We start from the raw sequence: 14,721 nt of genomic DNA, 5'->3' as shown, positions 1-14,721 counted from the left end.
GTGGTATTTGCCGGTTCTCCGAACTACTCAAAATTTCCGCTACCGGTTCTCTGGAACCTGTCAGAACCTGCTAGATTTCACCCCGATCCCGATGTACAAAATGCCGGGATAGTTTTCTGGCTGCTGATCTTTTACTTCTAGAACTTACCTACTGGCCTATCTCATTTGGATTTGAAACACTGCATCCAGTTTTGGTCGCCATGATGTAAAAAGAAAAAAAAGATGTGGAGACTCTAGAAAAAGTGCAGAGAAGAGCAAAAAAGATGATTAGGGGACTGGAGGCTAAAACAGATGAAGAATGATAGTTGCGGGAACTGGGTATGTCTAGTTTAATGAAAAGAAGGACTAGGGGAGACATGATAGCATTGTTCCAAAATCTCAGGGGTTGCCCCAAAGAAGAGGGAGTCAAGCTATTCTCCAGAGCACCTGAAGGTAGGAGAAGAAGCAATGGGTGGAAACTAATCAAGGAGAGAAGCAACCTAGAACTAAGGAGAAATTTCCTGACATTGAGAACAATTAATCTGTGGAACAACTTGCCACCAGAAGTTGTGAATTCTCCAACACTGGAAGTTATTAAGAAGAGATTGGACAACCATTTGTCTGGATTGGTATAGAGCAGTGGTGTCAAACTCAAAGCCCGGGGGCGGGATATGGCCCCCGGGTTGCTTAGATCTGGCCCACAGGGCCGCCGTGAAAACATCAAAGGACTTGGCCACGGTGCCTGTGCCAGCGAAAACGGAGCTCCATTTTCCTTGGCAGAGGGTTGCAGGAAGCGGTCGTAGTCGAAAAAGGAGCTCAGGAGCCCGTTTTTGCTGGCAGAGTGCTTGGGCCACCACAGATGCCCCCGACACGAATGACATCGAGCTGGCCACACACACCCTTGCCACGTGTGTTTCCCCCCCCGAGGTCAAACACAACCCTGATGCGGCCCTCAGTGAAATCGAGTTTGATACCCCTGCAGTAGGTTATGTTTCTGCTCTGCTTTAAAGAAAGGGGAGGGTCCAACCCAGGTAGTCCTCGGCTTACGACCGCAATTGAGCCCAAATTATACGTTTGTTCTGCCCCAGCTACGGACCCCAAAGAACGCAGCACACACAAAGTCTGTACAAAACTTAATTTACTAAAATAACTCAGCCTTTTTCAAACCAAGGCTGTTAATAAACTTTCTTAACAGCCTACAAGAAATCCAAAGATAAAGTAATCACAATCTTACTATGGTTGGCAGAAAGCCCAGAAGCAATTTGCAGAGAATCCAGACGCGAAGGAGAGTGAACTAAAGTTGTTCCCTACAAATTGCTTCAGTCGGTGTTCCTCCTTAAATAGGCTAAGGGAGTGGCCAATTAGCTCCAAGCCTTATTCTTGAGGAGACCTCTTCCTGAGGAGCCACTCCTGCCTTTTGGCAGCTCTGCGCGCCCGTGCATCGAGAAGAGGCTCCTCCTCTTCATCCTCTTCACTTAAGGGAGCTTCTGGAGGTTCTGAAGGCCCTGGCTGAATCCCCTCCTCTGGCACCACATCTTCTCCAGCCTCCTCACTGTCTGACTCGGGCACCAGCTGCACAGGCTGCTGGCACAGCACCACACCAGCCTCCTCGCTGTCTGAATCAGCTACTAGCTGCACAGGCCACTGACGGGCCACAACAATGTTGCTCAGTCAGATGCTTATTAAGTTTAACTAATTTATTAGCTTTATTATTTATTAGAATAATTAATATTATTATGATATAATGATAGCTGTGTATTGTTTATTATCGTTATTATTTACCATTATTATTTATTATGAAGGCGTTTATTAAGCGGGCCTGGCCCCATTTTGCGACTTTTCCTGCCACAGTTGTTAAGTGAGTCATTGCAGTTCGTTAAGTTAGTAACCGGGCGGTTAAGTGGAATCTGGCGTCCCCGTTGACTTCGCTCATCTGATGGTCGCAAAAGGGGACCGAGTGACCCCCGGAACGTTACGCATGTCATAAATACTAGGCAGGTTCTAAGGCCTTAAGGGTCCGAATTTCGATCACGTGACTGTGGGGGGGATCGCTGCGACGGTCGTAAGTGTGAAAAAAAAACCCGGTTCTGAGTCAGGTTTTTTTTCCCCAGTGCTGTTGTAACTTTGAACGGTCACTAAACGAACCATCGTAAGTCGAGGACTTCCTGTACCGTCTACTTTTTTTTTTTTAATTTTTCCCCTTTGTGTCTGTTTCACCCGCTCAAATGAACACGGCCCTCTATTTATCCACAGAAGAGTCTCCACATCCATCACCGCTTCCCAACTCCGCTTCCCCCAGGCGCCTCAGCCCAGATCTAGAGGGATCTCCTCTAGGTTTGAGAAGGTAAATTCCAGGTCAAAGCAAACCTCCATCCACCTGTCCCTAGTCCGAGAAATGGCATCAGAGCTGTAAGTAGCACCGTTTTCCAGCCACCGGAAGTGCCTGGACACCCAGGCAAGCAACACTCTGCGCAAAATTAGTCCAAGGAACAATCTCTTCTTCTCTTCTCTTCTCTTCTCTTCTCTTCTCTTCTCTTCTCTTCTCTTCTCTTCTCTTCTCTTCTCTTCTCTTCTCTTCTCTCTCAGTTTCAGGGGTCTATCTATGGGCTTCAGGGGGTCCATCTTTTTGAAGGATGAGAGTATCTCCAAGTCTTCTTGATGAAGAAATGGTTCTGCGTCATACAGGGCTGTCGGCTTGTCCCCTCTGCATCCTTTCTTCCCTTCTTTTCTTCCTCCCTCCCTTCCTCTCTCTTCTCTTGTTCTCTCCTTTTTCTCTTCCCTTCTTTTTTCTTCCCTTCTCCTCTCTTTCTCTCCATTCCTCCCCCTCCCTCCCTCCCTCTTTCCTTTTACATCCCTCCCTCCCTTCCTTTCCCTTCTCTTTTCTTCCCCTCTCCCCTCTCTCTCCCTCCCTCCCTCCCTCTTTCTCTCTCCTTTTACATTCCTCCCTTCCTTTCCCTTCTCTTTTCTTCCCCTCTCCCCTCTCTCTCCCTCCCTCCCTCCCTCTTTCTCTCTCCTTTTACATTCCTCCCTTCCTTTTCCTTCTCTTCTTCCCGCTCCTCTCCCTCCCTCCTTCCCTCCTTCTCTCTCTTTTATATCCCTCCCTTCCTTTCCCTTCTCTTCTTCCCCTCTCCTCTCTCTCCCTTCCTTCCCCTCCCTCCCTTCCTCCCTCCCTCCCTCTTTCTCTCTCTTTTACATCCCTCCCTTCCTTTCCCTTCTCTTTTCTTTTCTTCTCTTTTCTTCCCCTCTCCTCTCCCTTCCTCCCTGTTTCTCTCTCTTTTACATCCCTCCCTTCCTTTCCCTTCTCTTTTCTTCCCCTCTCCTCTCTCTCTCTCCCTTCCTCCCCCTCTCTCCCTTCCTCCCTCCCTCCCTCCTTCTTTCTCTCTCCTTTTACATCCCACCCTTCCTTTCCCTTTTCTTCCCTTTTCTTCTCTTTTCTTCCCCTCTCCTCTCCCTCCCTCCCTCTTTCTTTTTTACATCCCACCCTTCCTTTCCCTTCTTTTCTCTTTTCTTCCACTCCCTCCTTCCCTCCCTCCCTCTTTTTCTTTTCTCCCCCTCTCCTCTCCCTCCCACCCTTCCTTTCCCTTCTCTTCTCTTTTCTTCCCCTCTCCTCTCCCCCTTCTCCTTTGGCCCTGGAATACCACTGCAGCGGGTAAGGGCTTCTTCTCCGTCATTGCTTCAGCCCTTCTGAGGGCTTCTTTGGCAAGAGGCTGAGGTGCTAATATTGTGGTTTCCGTTCCTTCTCACCTTGAACGGAGAGGTGGCCGGTTTGCTCTTGATGGATTTTTCTTGTGCTCGCATGCCTCAGTGGGGTCTCCTGCGGTATTGATCTGCTTCTAAAGATATTTCTAGAGGAGGGGGGAAATATATTGACGTCTGAAGAAGGAAAAACGGGTCAGACAAAGGTGAGAGATACGCACGCAAACCTGCTGTTGAACTGAGGTGGGGGTGGGGGAAGGTAGAGGTGATGTAACTTACAAATCACAACAACTGAGCCCAAAATTTCTATCACTAAGTGAGACGGTTGCTCGGTGAATTTTGTCCCATTTTATACGACCTGCGGGCGTTAAGTTAGTCACACGGGTTGCTAAACGAATCTGCCTTCCCCCGTTGACTTTGCTCATCAGAAGGCCGCAAAAGGGGGCGTCGGGAGATCTTAACGGTTGATGGAATTGGGTATGTCTAGTTTGATGAAAAGGAGGACTAGGGATGACATGATAGCAGTCTTCCAGTATCTCAGGGGTTGCCCCAAAGAAGAGGGAGTCAAGCTATTCTCCAAACCACCTGAAGGCAGGATAAGGAGCAATGGGTAGAACTAGTGATGGGATTCAGCCGGTTCGGGAAAACCGGTAGTTAAATTTCTGGCTGGCCTTACCCGTCCCCGCCCCTTCCAGGAGTCCCCATGCTCCCCATTTTGGCTCCCAGGTAAGTGCAGGGAGGCTACTAGGCCCAAAATGGGACGTGGGAGGGGTGGGGCGCCTCTCCGCTCGCAGCCCGTTTTCGCTCCCAGGAGGTTTCGGGCAGGCCGCCTAGGCCCAAACGGGGCACGGGGGGGTAGCGCGTCTCCCCCCCATGGCCCATTTTTGTTTCCAGGGGGGTGCAGTGCTGCCTGTCATACACCCCTGGCCACGCCCACCATGGCCACGCCCACCCAGCCGGTCATTAGGGCCAAGAACCAGTTATTAAATTATTTGAATTCCACCACTGGGTAGAACCTAATCAAAGAGAGAAGCAATCTAAAACTAAGGAGAAATTTCCTGACTGTTAGAACAATTAATCAGTGGAACAGCTTGCCACCAGAAGAAACCTGGATGTCTAGCCAGGATTTTGCATCGTTGCCCATCTCAGGCTGTCGAAATGGTGATGGCAAAGCCATCCATCCATAATCCTTGGTAGATATTTTGGGGAGAGGTGCCAAGATTAAGGGGGACAGCAAGAAACTCCTTTCATTGGCTATTCATCAGCCGGGACACACACACACACACACACACACACACACACACACACACACACACACACCAAAACAGTCTGCCCCAACCATGATGGCAAGATACAGGTAATCCTCAACTTACGACGGCAATTGAGGCCAAATTTCTGTCGCTAGATGAAACATTTGTTTTTTTTTAATTTTTTTATTTTTTTAAATTTTTTTAATTACTAACATTACATAGATGAAACATTTGTTAAGTTTGCCCCTTTTTACGACTTTTCGTGCCACCGCTGTTAAGTGAATCCCAGCGGTTGTTAAGTGAGTAACACGGTTGTTCCTATGAATCCGGCTTCCCCACTGACTTTGCTTGTGATGAGGTCACAAAAGGGGATCACGTCTCTCTCTCTCTCTCTCTCTCTCTCTCTCTCTCACACACACACACACACACGCACTCACACTGGACATTGCAACCGTCGTATGTATGAGTCTTGTTGCCAAGCATCTGAATTTTTTTCACGGGATCAGGGGGGAAGGCTGCAACGGTCGTGAGAAAAAATGGTCACCAGCCTCCATTTTCAGTGCCATTGTAACTTCGAACCGTCACTAAATGAACTATTGTAAGTCAAGGACTTACCTGTATTGCATCACCCAATCAGAACAGCTACGAGAATTGGGATATTTCATCACTCAGATCATTATGTCTGAGTTACATAAAGGCATTCCTTAGAGCAGTCATGGCTAACCTTTTTTGCCATCGCATGCCAAAAGCGTGGGGAGCGTGGGGGGGGAGTCGTGCGCATGTGTGCCCACATCCATAATTATATGTGCCATGCCCCCCCGCACATGCATGCATAAGCCCCCCTACATTTCCCCTGCTTTTCACATGCGATGGCACAATGGGCCCGGAGGCCCGGTTTTTGCTTTCCCCAGGCCTCCAGAGCCTCTCTAGGAACCTGGGGAGGGCAAAAATGGCCTTCTCCACCCCACCCCACCCGGAAGCCCTCCAGAGACCAGAAACGGCCCGTTTGCTGACTTCCGGTAAGTCGGCAAACGGGCCGTTTCTGTCCTCCAGAGGGCCTCCAGGGAGGTGGATAAGGCCGTTTTCGCCCTCCCCAGGCTCCTAGAGAGGCTCTGGAGCCTGGGGAGAGGAAAAAACGGTCCTTCCCCCACACACCCCCAGGCCCTCCGGAGGCAGGAAACAGCCTATTTCCCTACTTTTAGTGGGCCCAGAAGGTCCCAGAAAAATCACTGGCGGAGCTGAGTTCGTGTGCCCACCAATATGGCTCTGCGTGCCACAGGTTCACCATCACGGGCTTAGAGGAATACAGGTAGTCCTCGACTTATGACCACTATTGAGCCCAAAATTTCCGTTGTTAAATGAGACATTCGTTAAGTGAGCTTTGCCCCATTTTACGACCTTTCTTGTTGTTAAGTGAATCCCTGCAGTGGGTACGTTAGTAACCCAGTTGTTAAGCGAATCCGGCTTCCCCCTTGACTTTGCTTGTCAGAAGGTCGCAAAATGTGATCACGTGACCTTGGGACACCGCAACCGTCATAAATATGAATCAGTTGCTAAGCGACTGAATTTAGATCATGGCGATGCTACCAAGGTTGCAACTGTGAAAAACGGTCGCAAGTCACTTTTTTTCAGTGCCGTTGTCACTTGGAGCGGTCGCTAAATGAACCGTCGTAAGTCGAGGACTACCTGTACGTCCCTGCACCCCATATCATCCCAACTCAAGGGACATCCCCCCGCACACAGCCTTCCTACATTGTTCCTTCTTTTCTTTTCGGTCTTCAGCGTTAACCAGAACGTTGTCTTTTCCTTCTCTTGCAGAGCTCCAGCGAGAAGGAAGCATTGAAACCTTGAGTAACAGCTCAGAGTCTACTAATGAGAGCATCCCACGAACTTTTGATGGTTACCGGTCCCCTCTCCCCACCGAGAGCCAGCCCTTGAGCCTCTTTCCGACGGGTTCCCCATAAACCACGTACCTCGTGGGACAGGACAACTTCAACTCAGACTGACCAACCAACCTTCTCCAGGAGTTCTTGATGTCCATCCAACTCAGTGGCTCCCTAAAACTCACGGATGCCACAATCTGCTTTTCGCCTTTCCGGGACTCGACGAACAAAATGCTGCGTTTGCTCTCTTGTGCAATAGGAACAGGGGAGAGATTCCTCGCTTAACATTTCTCCTCCCGACCTTCAAAATCAGACGCCGCTGTTTTCAAGAAGCGTTTTTAGCGTTTCCTTCTCCCCGCCGCTCCATTGGCTCCGCGTCAAAACTGAGATTTGGACTCAGTTCATCGCTTAACTGTTTCTGTAAGACTTAAAATCGAGGCCTTTCTCTGGCCTGTTTGGAAAAACAGGACCCTTACTTCAGAGTTGTTGGCATCTTTGCCTCAATGGTTGGCCTAAGCGCCAGTGAGGGCTCCTTGGTGGTCTCTGAGCTTGGTTAGTTTTCTTGCAGACGTCTCCCCAAACACGACAAACCGTCTGTAGTTGAAGCAAATGATTCCTTTATTAGGAGAGCCGGCAGCCCCGGCAAAAAGTTTCTCTGTCACCACAGGCTAACAAGGCCGGCCGGCCGGAAGATAGTTGTCTGCCACACCTATTCAAACCCACTCCCTGCCTTTTATCCCCAGAGCTAGGATGGGGCTTCGTTAGCAGTGGTGGCTCTTCCGTCCCGAGGACCGGCCCATAGATTTCCACTGCTCTCCTCTCCTCTGCCTTCTGCGCATCTGCGCGTCAGGCACTGGACCCAGCTGTTCCTCCTCTTCCTCATCAGCCACCTCCAGACCTGGGGGCTGTTGACTCTCCATCTGAGGGCTGACGGACAGCCCAGTCTCTCTCTCTCTCTCTGCAGCTCCATTCCCTCTTTCCCCTCAGAGCTTCAGGTTGCCTTGATGCTGACCCTGACTCCCACATCTCTTCCCCCTCCTCTGATTCGGCTGCTGGAGGGGCCGGTGGCCGACAGGCCACAACAAGATGTTTCATTACCAAACCAGTGGTGAAATGTAAAATTTGTTACTACCGGTTCTGTGGGCGTGGCTTGGTGGGAGAGGGGGTGTAATGTGACTGGTTTTGCCAACTTTTTCTTCTCCTGGAGACTACCAGGAGTCTCCAAAGACAATCCTGAGGAGAAAGGGAAAAATTATGGCCTAAGAACAGGCACTAGAATTCTCCCTCAAAATGGCCGCCGCAACCGAAATGTTAAAAGCATTTTTTCTCCAACCTTAAGAGGTTGCAGAAAAAAAAATGCTTTTAAAAGCCTCTGGCGATCAGGCAACTCAGCTGGGATCGTCAGAGGCTTTTAAAGGCGTTTTTTTTTTTTCTGCAACCTCTTCAGCCGAAGAGGTTGCAGGAAAAAAAAATGCTTTTAAAAGCCTCTGACGATCCCAGCTGAGCTGTGCGATCATCAGAGGCTTTTTTTTTTACTTTTAAAAGCATTTTTTCAGCCGAAGAGGTTGTAGAAAAAATGCTTTTAAAAGTAAAAAAAAAAAAAAGCCTCTGATGATTGCGCGGCTCAGCTGGGCATGGGGTGGGGGGGGCAGGGATTTTTGCTACCGGTTCTCCTAACCACCCGCCTCCATCGCTACCGGATCGAGTGATCCGGTCCGAACCGGGAGCATTTCACCCCTGATCCGTACTATAACCTAATGAGAGCCAATCTCACTCCCTTCTAGCACGGATAATGTTATCTGGTTTGGTAATGAAACGTTTGCAAGAAAAATCACCCAGCTCAGAGAGGACCAAGGACCCCCCAACCCCCGTCCAACCCTGAGCTACAAATAGCCTTCTATCGAAAAATCAGCATTGAGAACTAAATTCAAACAGAACGTAGGTTAATTTGTAGGCATGTTAGCTGGGTTCCTTAAATCAACCTTGGATTTGACATCTCTGTAATTTGTTCCCCGGTATCAAAAGCCAGGCATATTACACGCAAAGGAGTTCTTTACAATTATTTTAATTTTAATTTTTTTTTCTCGTTTTTTTTTTTTTCTCCTGGGAAGGATAACCTTTGATTTCTCTCCCCCCCACCTTCCTTTTCTTTTAGAAATAGACTTCGTTTCCATATAATTCAAACTGTACATTTCTTTCATTCGGGGATTATGTTGCTGTTCCTCGGAACGCCTCATGTCTGTGTAAAAATGCATGTGAAGTTGAATAAATGGCTATGCCAAAAAAGGATCATTTTTATTTTTATTTTTTTGCATTCTGGGGCAAAGTAGGGACCACAGGGTTTAAAACGCCGTCTTTCTTACTATAGATAGTCCTTGACGTACGACTTACTATAGCTAGTCCTCGATGTACGACAAGCAAGCCCAAAATTTCCATTGCTAAGTGAGACATTTGTTAAAATGAGTTTTGCCCCGTTTTACGACCTTTCTTGCCACGGTTGTTAAGTGAATCACTGCAGTTCTTAAATTAGTAACACGGTTGTTAAGTAAAACTGGCTTCCCCCATCGGACTTTGCTCACAAAAAGGGATCATATGACCCCAGGACACTGCGACTGTCATAAATCAGGATCCGTAGCCAAGCATCTGATTTTTATATATATATATATATATATATATATATATATTATATATATATATATTATTTTTTTAAGTATACATCCATATTATGTGTGAACATTATTATTTTTTTTAATTTAGTAGTTCAATTTATATGCCACCCTCCTCCGAAGACTCAGGGCAGCTTACAATGCAATTATAGCAATAGGCTTCATTCTTTTGTATACACCTGCTTATTAGGGCTTTTGGCCCCCCATAAGTGGTGTTTCTACAAAGTCAGCTTATTGCCCCCACAATCCGGGTCCTCAATTTACCTACCTCGGAAGGATGGAAGGCTGAGTCAACCTTGAGCCTGGTGAGATTTGAACTCGCACTAATTGCAGGCAGCTGGCAGCTAAGTGCTACATAACAGCACTTAGTCCCGCTGCACCATCAAGGTTAGATCTGAGCATCATTCATAGTGATCCAATTTACCACAATATTAGTGTTGTTTTTCACATTCACCGAATTTAAATAATTCTCTTTATATTATTTAAGCATACATTAAAAAAAGCCTGACATCATATAAGCCTTTAATCTTTCTATCTTTTATCCTATAGAAAAAAACAAATTTCCCCTATCTAATTTATTTCTGCTTCTCCAGCTTACAATCAATGCTACATTGGTCGTAAGTGTGAAAAATGGTCATAAATCACTTTTTAAATTGCCATTGCCACTTCAAATGGTCACTAAACGAACTGTTGTAAGTCAAGGACTTACCTGTACCTGTCTTCTAAAACTTCTGCAGATGTTCCTCAGCAAGAAAACCAACAATGTTTTGTTGTTTAATTGTGTTGTAAGACTGTTCAATTGCTGTGACTTCCTAAGCGTTAGGTTAGAGGAAAACGTATCTGATGTACTTCTGAAGTTACACACTTCGCTAGTCTCCGGAAATAAATAATTACAATGGAAACCTAGCTTTCAACATTGACCTGGTAGGACGTCTTCAGAATTCTACCAACTGTGTTACATAACGGTAGAAGAACAGCTAGGCAAATCTGACGGATCTTGAACACAGCAAAGTAGCAAATACCCATGGTTAGTTAATCTATGGAACAACCTGCCTTTAATCAGTGGAACAGAAGTTGCCTCCAGAAGTTGTAAATGCTCCAACACTGGAGGTTTTTAAGAAGAGATTGGACAACCATGGTCTATAGGGTTTCCTGCGTGATCAGGGGGTTGGACTAGAAGACCTCTAAGGTCCCTTCCAACTCTGCTATTCTGTTCTATTCTACTGTATCCTATCCTATCTTATCCTTGTCTCAATAAAGTATTCTATTCTATTCTACTCTATTTTCTATTCTGTTCTATCCTATCCTACCCTATTCACATTCCATTCCATTATTCTCTTCTCTTCTCTTCTCTTCTCTTCTCTTCTCTTCTCTTCTCTTCTCTTCTCTTCTCTTCGCTTCGCTTCGCTTCGCTTCGCTTCGCTTCGCTTCGCTTCTATTCACATTCCCTTCCCTTCCCTTCCCTTCCCTCCTCTCCTCTCCTCTCCTCTCCTCTCCTCTCCTCTCCTCTCCTCTCCTCTCCTCTCCTCTCCTCTCCTCTCCTCTCTTCTCTTCTCTTCTCTTCTCTTCTCTTCTCTTCCCAGTCCCTTCCCTTCCCTTCTCTTCTCTTCCCATTCCCTTCCCTTCCCTTCCCTTCTATTCACATTCCCTTCCCTTCCCTTCCCTTCTCTTCTCTTCTATTCACATTCCTTTCCCTTCCCTTCCCTTCCCTTCCCTTCCCTTCCCTTCCCTTCCCTTCCCTTCCCTTCCCTTCCCTTCTCTTCTCTTCTATTCACATTCCCTTCCCTTCCCTTCCCTTCCCTTCCCTTCCCATTCCATTCCATTCCATTCTATTCTATTCTTAATTAGTTTGGGTGAGTCCACTATGAAACCCTAGGATTGAACAACTTGCCTCCAGAAGTTGTGAATGCTCCAACACTGGAGGTTTTCAAGAAGAGATTAGTCCTCCGTTTGTCCAGAGTGGTATAAGATCTCCTGCTTGAACCTACAATCTAGAATAACAAGAGTTGGAAGGGACCCCGGAGGACTTCTAGTCCAACCCCCTGCTCAGAGAGGAAACCCTATGCCATTTCACACAAACGGTTGTCTGATCTCTTTTGGAAAGCCTCCAATGACGGAGCTCCCGCCACTTCTAAAAGCAAGCTATTCCATTGGTCGATTTCTCTCACCATTAGGAAGTTTCTCCTTGAGCCGAGGGTTGGACTACAAGACCTCCAAGGTCCCTTCCCATTCTTCTATAATTCTGCAAAATAACCTCCCATTCCCGGTTCTGGACGGACCTGATTTGAAGCTTTGAGTCTGAATTCGTCTGTCTCAAATCATTCTCTGCTCTTTTGCATGGCAGCCTCGCCTTATTGCTCTGCCCATTCTCCAACCTGGTTCCCCCCAGCCCCTGACTCTTATCAAGGGCTCCTTTGATAGCTGGCCAGCCAGAGTGGAGGGCAAAGAGCAGCGGCAGCTGGGTTATCAGCCTGGAGTGTGACATTCAACCCCGGTCAGGGGCCACAGCCAGCAACCCCTCCCTCTCCCCCCTGCCCCCAGTACTTGCCAGCCACTTCAGCTTTGCAGATACACTTGGAGTGGCGAGTGAGACCTTTATCCAAAGGGTGCACTTCCTTCAGTGAAGGGCCTGTTTAGGACTTTCCCAGCAAATGCACCCGCTGATCAGCAAAAGAAAGGAAGGAAGGAAGAGAGAGAGTGAGAGAAAGAAGGAAAGAAAGAAAGAGAAAGAAAGAAAGAAAGAAAGAAAGAAAGAAAGAAAGAAAGAGGAAAAAATAGGGAAAAAGAAAGAAAAAGAAAGAAAGAGAAAGAAAGAAAGAAAGAAAGAAAGAAAGAAAGAAAGAAAGAAAGAAAGAAAGAAGGGTGGGAGGGAGGGAGGGAGGAAAGAAAATGGAAGAAAGAAAAAGAAGAAAAAAAGAAAAGAAAGAAGAAAAAAGGAAAGAAAGAAAGAAAAAAGAGAACGGAAGGAAGGAAGGAAAGAAGGAAGGAAGGAAAGAAGAAACGAGGGTGGGTGGGAGGGACGAAAGAAAATAGAAGAAAGAAAGGAAAAGAGAAAAGAGAAAAAGAAGAAAGGAGAAAGAAAGAAAGAAAAAGAAAAAGAAAAAGAAAGGAAAGGAAGGAAGAAAGGAAGAAAAAGAAAGAAAGAAAAAGGAAGGAAGGAAGGAAGGAAGGAAGGAAGGAAGGAAGGAAAAGGGCAAGTTTTTCTGGACACTTTAAGCTTCTGCTTTAAAAATGCCTCTGTAACGGGTGGAATTTGCAGGTGGAAAACCTCCGGAGGAATGCATGGGAATATCAGCCTTTGAGTCAGAATTTCCCAAGCTGGGTGGATTTATATGGCGAAGAGAGAGGACTTGAATTTTGGAGGAAAAGAAAAAAAGGCCAAGGATGGGTATAAAATCAACATTTGGTTGATTTTATTCCTGGAACCAGCAGGAATCTTCATTTCAAACAACAATAATGGAGAGAGAGAGAGAGAGAGAGAGGGAGGGAGGGAGGGAGGGAGGGAGGGAGGGAGGGAAGGAAGGAAGGAAGGAAGGAAGGAAGGAAGGAAGGAAGGAAGGAAGGAAGGAAGGAAGGAAGGAAGGAAGGAAAAGAAAAGATGTATACATTGGAAGAAGGAGTAGAAAAATCAGCACAAATATAATTCTTACAACTATGGAGTGGTAGTTTTGAAGTGATAACTCTGAGAGGCTTACAATTCAATTATTTATTTATTCCTTCATTCCTTCATTCCTTCCTTACTTCCTTCCTTCATTCCTTCATTCAATTTGTATAACTGCACATCTCAGGCAATAACTCTGAGAGGCTTACAATTTATTTATTTATTTATTTATTCTTTCATTCATTCATTCAATTTATTTATTTATTTATTTATTTATTTATTCATTCATTCATTCATTCAATTTGCATGGCTAATTATCTGTCCACTGCAGGACGAACGTACATACATATCAAAATACTAAAAACATTTTAAAACAATTTTAAAAAAACCCAATAGAAACATCCAGAGAAACCTGGAGATTTTTTAAAGAAAAGAGACTGTACAGTCACTTGTCTTAAATGGTATATAGGATCTCCTGCTTGAGCAGGGGGCTGGACTAGAAGACCTCCAAGGTCCCTTCCAGCTCTATTCTGATCCAAAATAAATAAATACACATACCAGCTAAGATACTTGAGAAAGCAATGCAGCCAGGAAACGGGGCCCTTAATACATTCAGCACCCCAGGCACGGGGGCAGAGCCAGGTTTTTAGGGCGTTACAAAAGGCTAACAGGCTTGGGGCCATTCTAATCACATAGAATAGAAGAACAGAATAGAATAGAATAGAATAGAATAGAATAGAATAGAATAGAATAGAATAGAATAGAATAGAATAGAATAGAATAGAATAGAATAGAATAGAATAGAATAGAAGGATGAGATGGGATGGGATGGGATGGATTGGAATAGAATAGAATAGAATAGAATAGAATAGAATAGAATAGAATAGAATAGAATAGAATAGAATAGAATAGAATAGATGGATGGATGGATGGAATGGAATGGAATGGAATAGAATAGAATAGAATAGAATAGAATAGAATAGAATAGAATAGAATAGAATAGAATAGAATAGAAGGATGAGATGGGATGGGATGGGATGGATTGGAATAGAATAGAATAGAATAGAATAGAATAGAATAGAATAGAATAGAATAGAATAGAATAGAATAGAATAGAAGGATGAGATGGGATGGGATGGGATGGATTGGAATAGAATAGAATAGAATAGAATAGAATAGAATAGAATAGAATAGAATAGAATAGAATAGAATAGAATAGAATAGAAGGATGAGATGGGATGGGATGGGATGGATTGGAATAGAATAGAATAGAATAGAATAGAATAGAATAGAATAGAATAGAATAGAATAGAATAGAATAGCAATTCAGAATGGAATGGAATGGAATGGAATGGAATAGAATAGAAAACTTTATTGTCACTTTGAATGTACACCAGTTGGCATACATTAAAAATGAAATTTCGCTGCCTACAGCTCTTAAAAGGTCACCAATTCCAATTTTACACTGCATAAACATGACAAGATAGATAAATAAATAAATAAATAAATAAATAAATAAATAAATAAATAAATAAATAATCAATCTAGTTCGGCTGTATACATGTACACGGCGAGAAAGATGAATCTTGCGAGTTTACCAGACGGACAGCCTAGGGAACAAAAGCAATTACAGAATCTGGAAGTCC

At 45.2% G+C, this 14,721-nt stretch overlaps 1 protein-coding gene across 6 annotated transcripts in view; it reads left to right on the top strand.

Moving 5' to 3' along the window:
- BCAS3 (BCAS3 microtubule associated cell migration factor) overlaps positions 1-9,097 on the top strand; it is a 702,801-nt gene extending 693,704 nt beyond the window's left edge. For 3 of the 6 annotated variants that reach the window (XM_087890109.1, XM_087890127.1, XM_087890106.1), the window contains one exon: positions 6,744-9,097. In XM_087890109.1, the coding sequence (XP_087746235.1) occupies positions 6,744-6,889 (146 nt within the window). In that variant the 3' untranslated portion in view covers positions 6,890-9,097. Of the gene's footprint in view, positions 1-2,232; positions 2,324-6,743 lie in introns of all 6 variants that reach the window. The other 3 variants (XM_087890120.1, XM_087890107.1, XM_087890112.1) reach the window with 3 other exon arrangements.
- The last annotated feature ends 5,624 nt before the right edge of the window (positions 9,098-14,721 follow it).

The sequence above is a fragment of the Pantherophis guttatus genome, chromosome 1 (assembly GCF_059756535.1).
Source record: "Pantherophis guttatus breed Tessera chromosome 1, ASM5975653v1, whole genome shotgun sequence".
In the NCBI taxonomy this organism is placed as follows: domain Eukaryota; kingdom Metazoa; phylum Chordata; class Lepidosauria; order Squamata; family Colubridae; genus Pantherophis; species Pantherophis guttatus.
The sequence above is the reverse complement of the archived record's forward strand: the minus strand, read 5'-3'. Positions and strand labels throughout refer to the sequence as shown.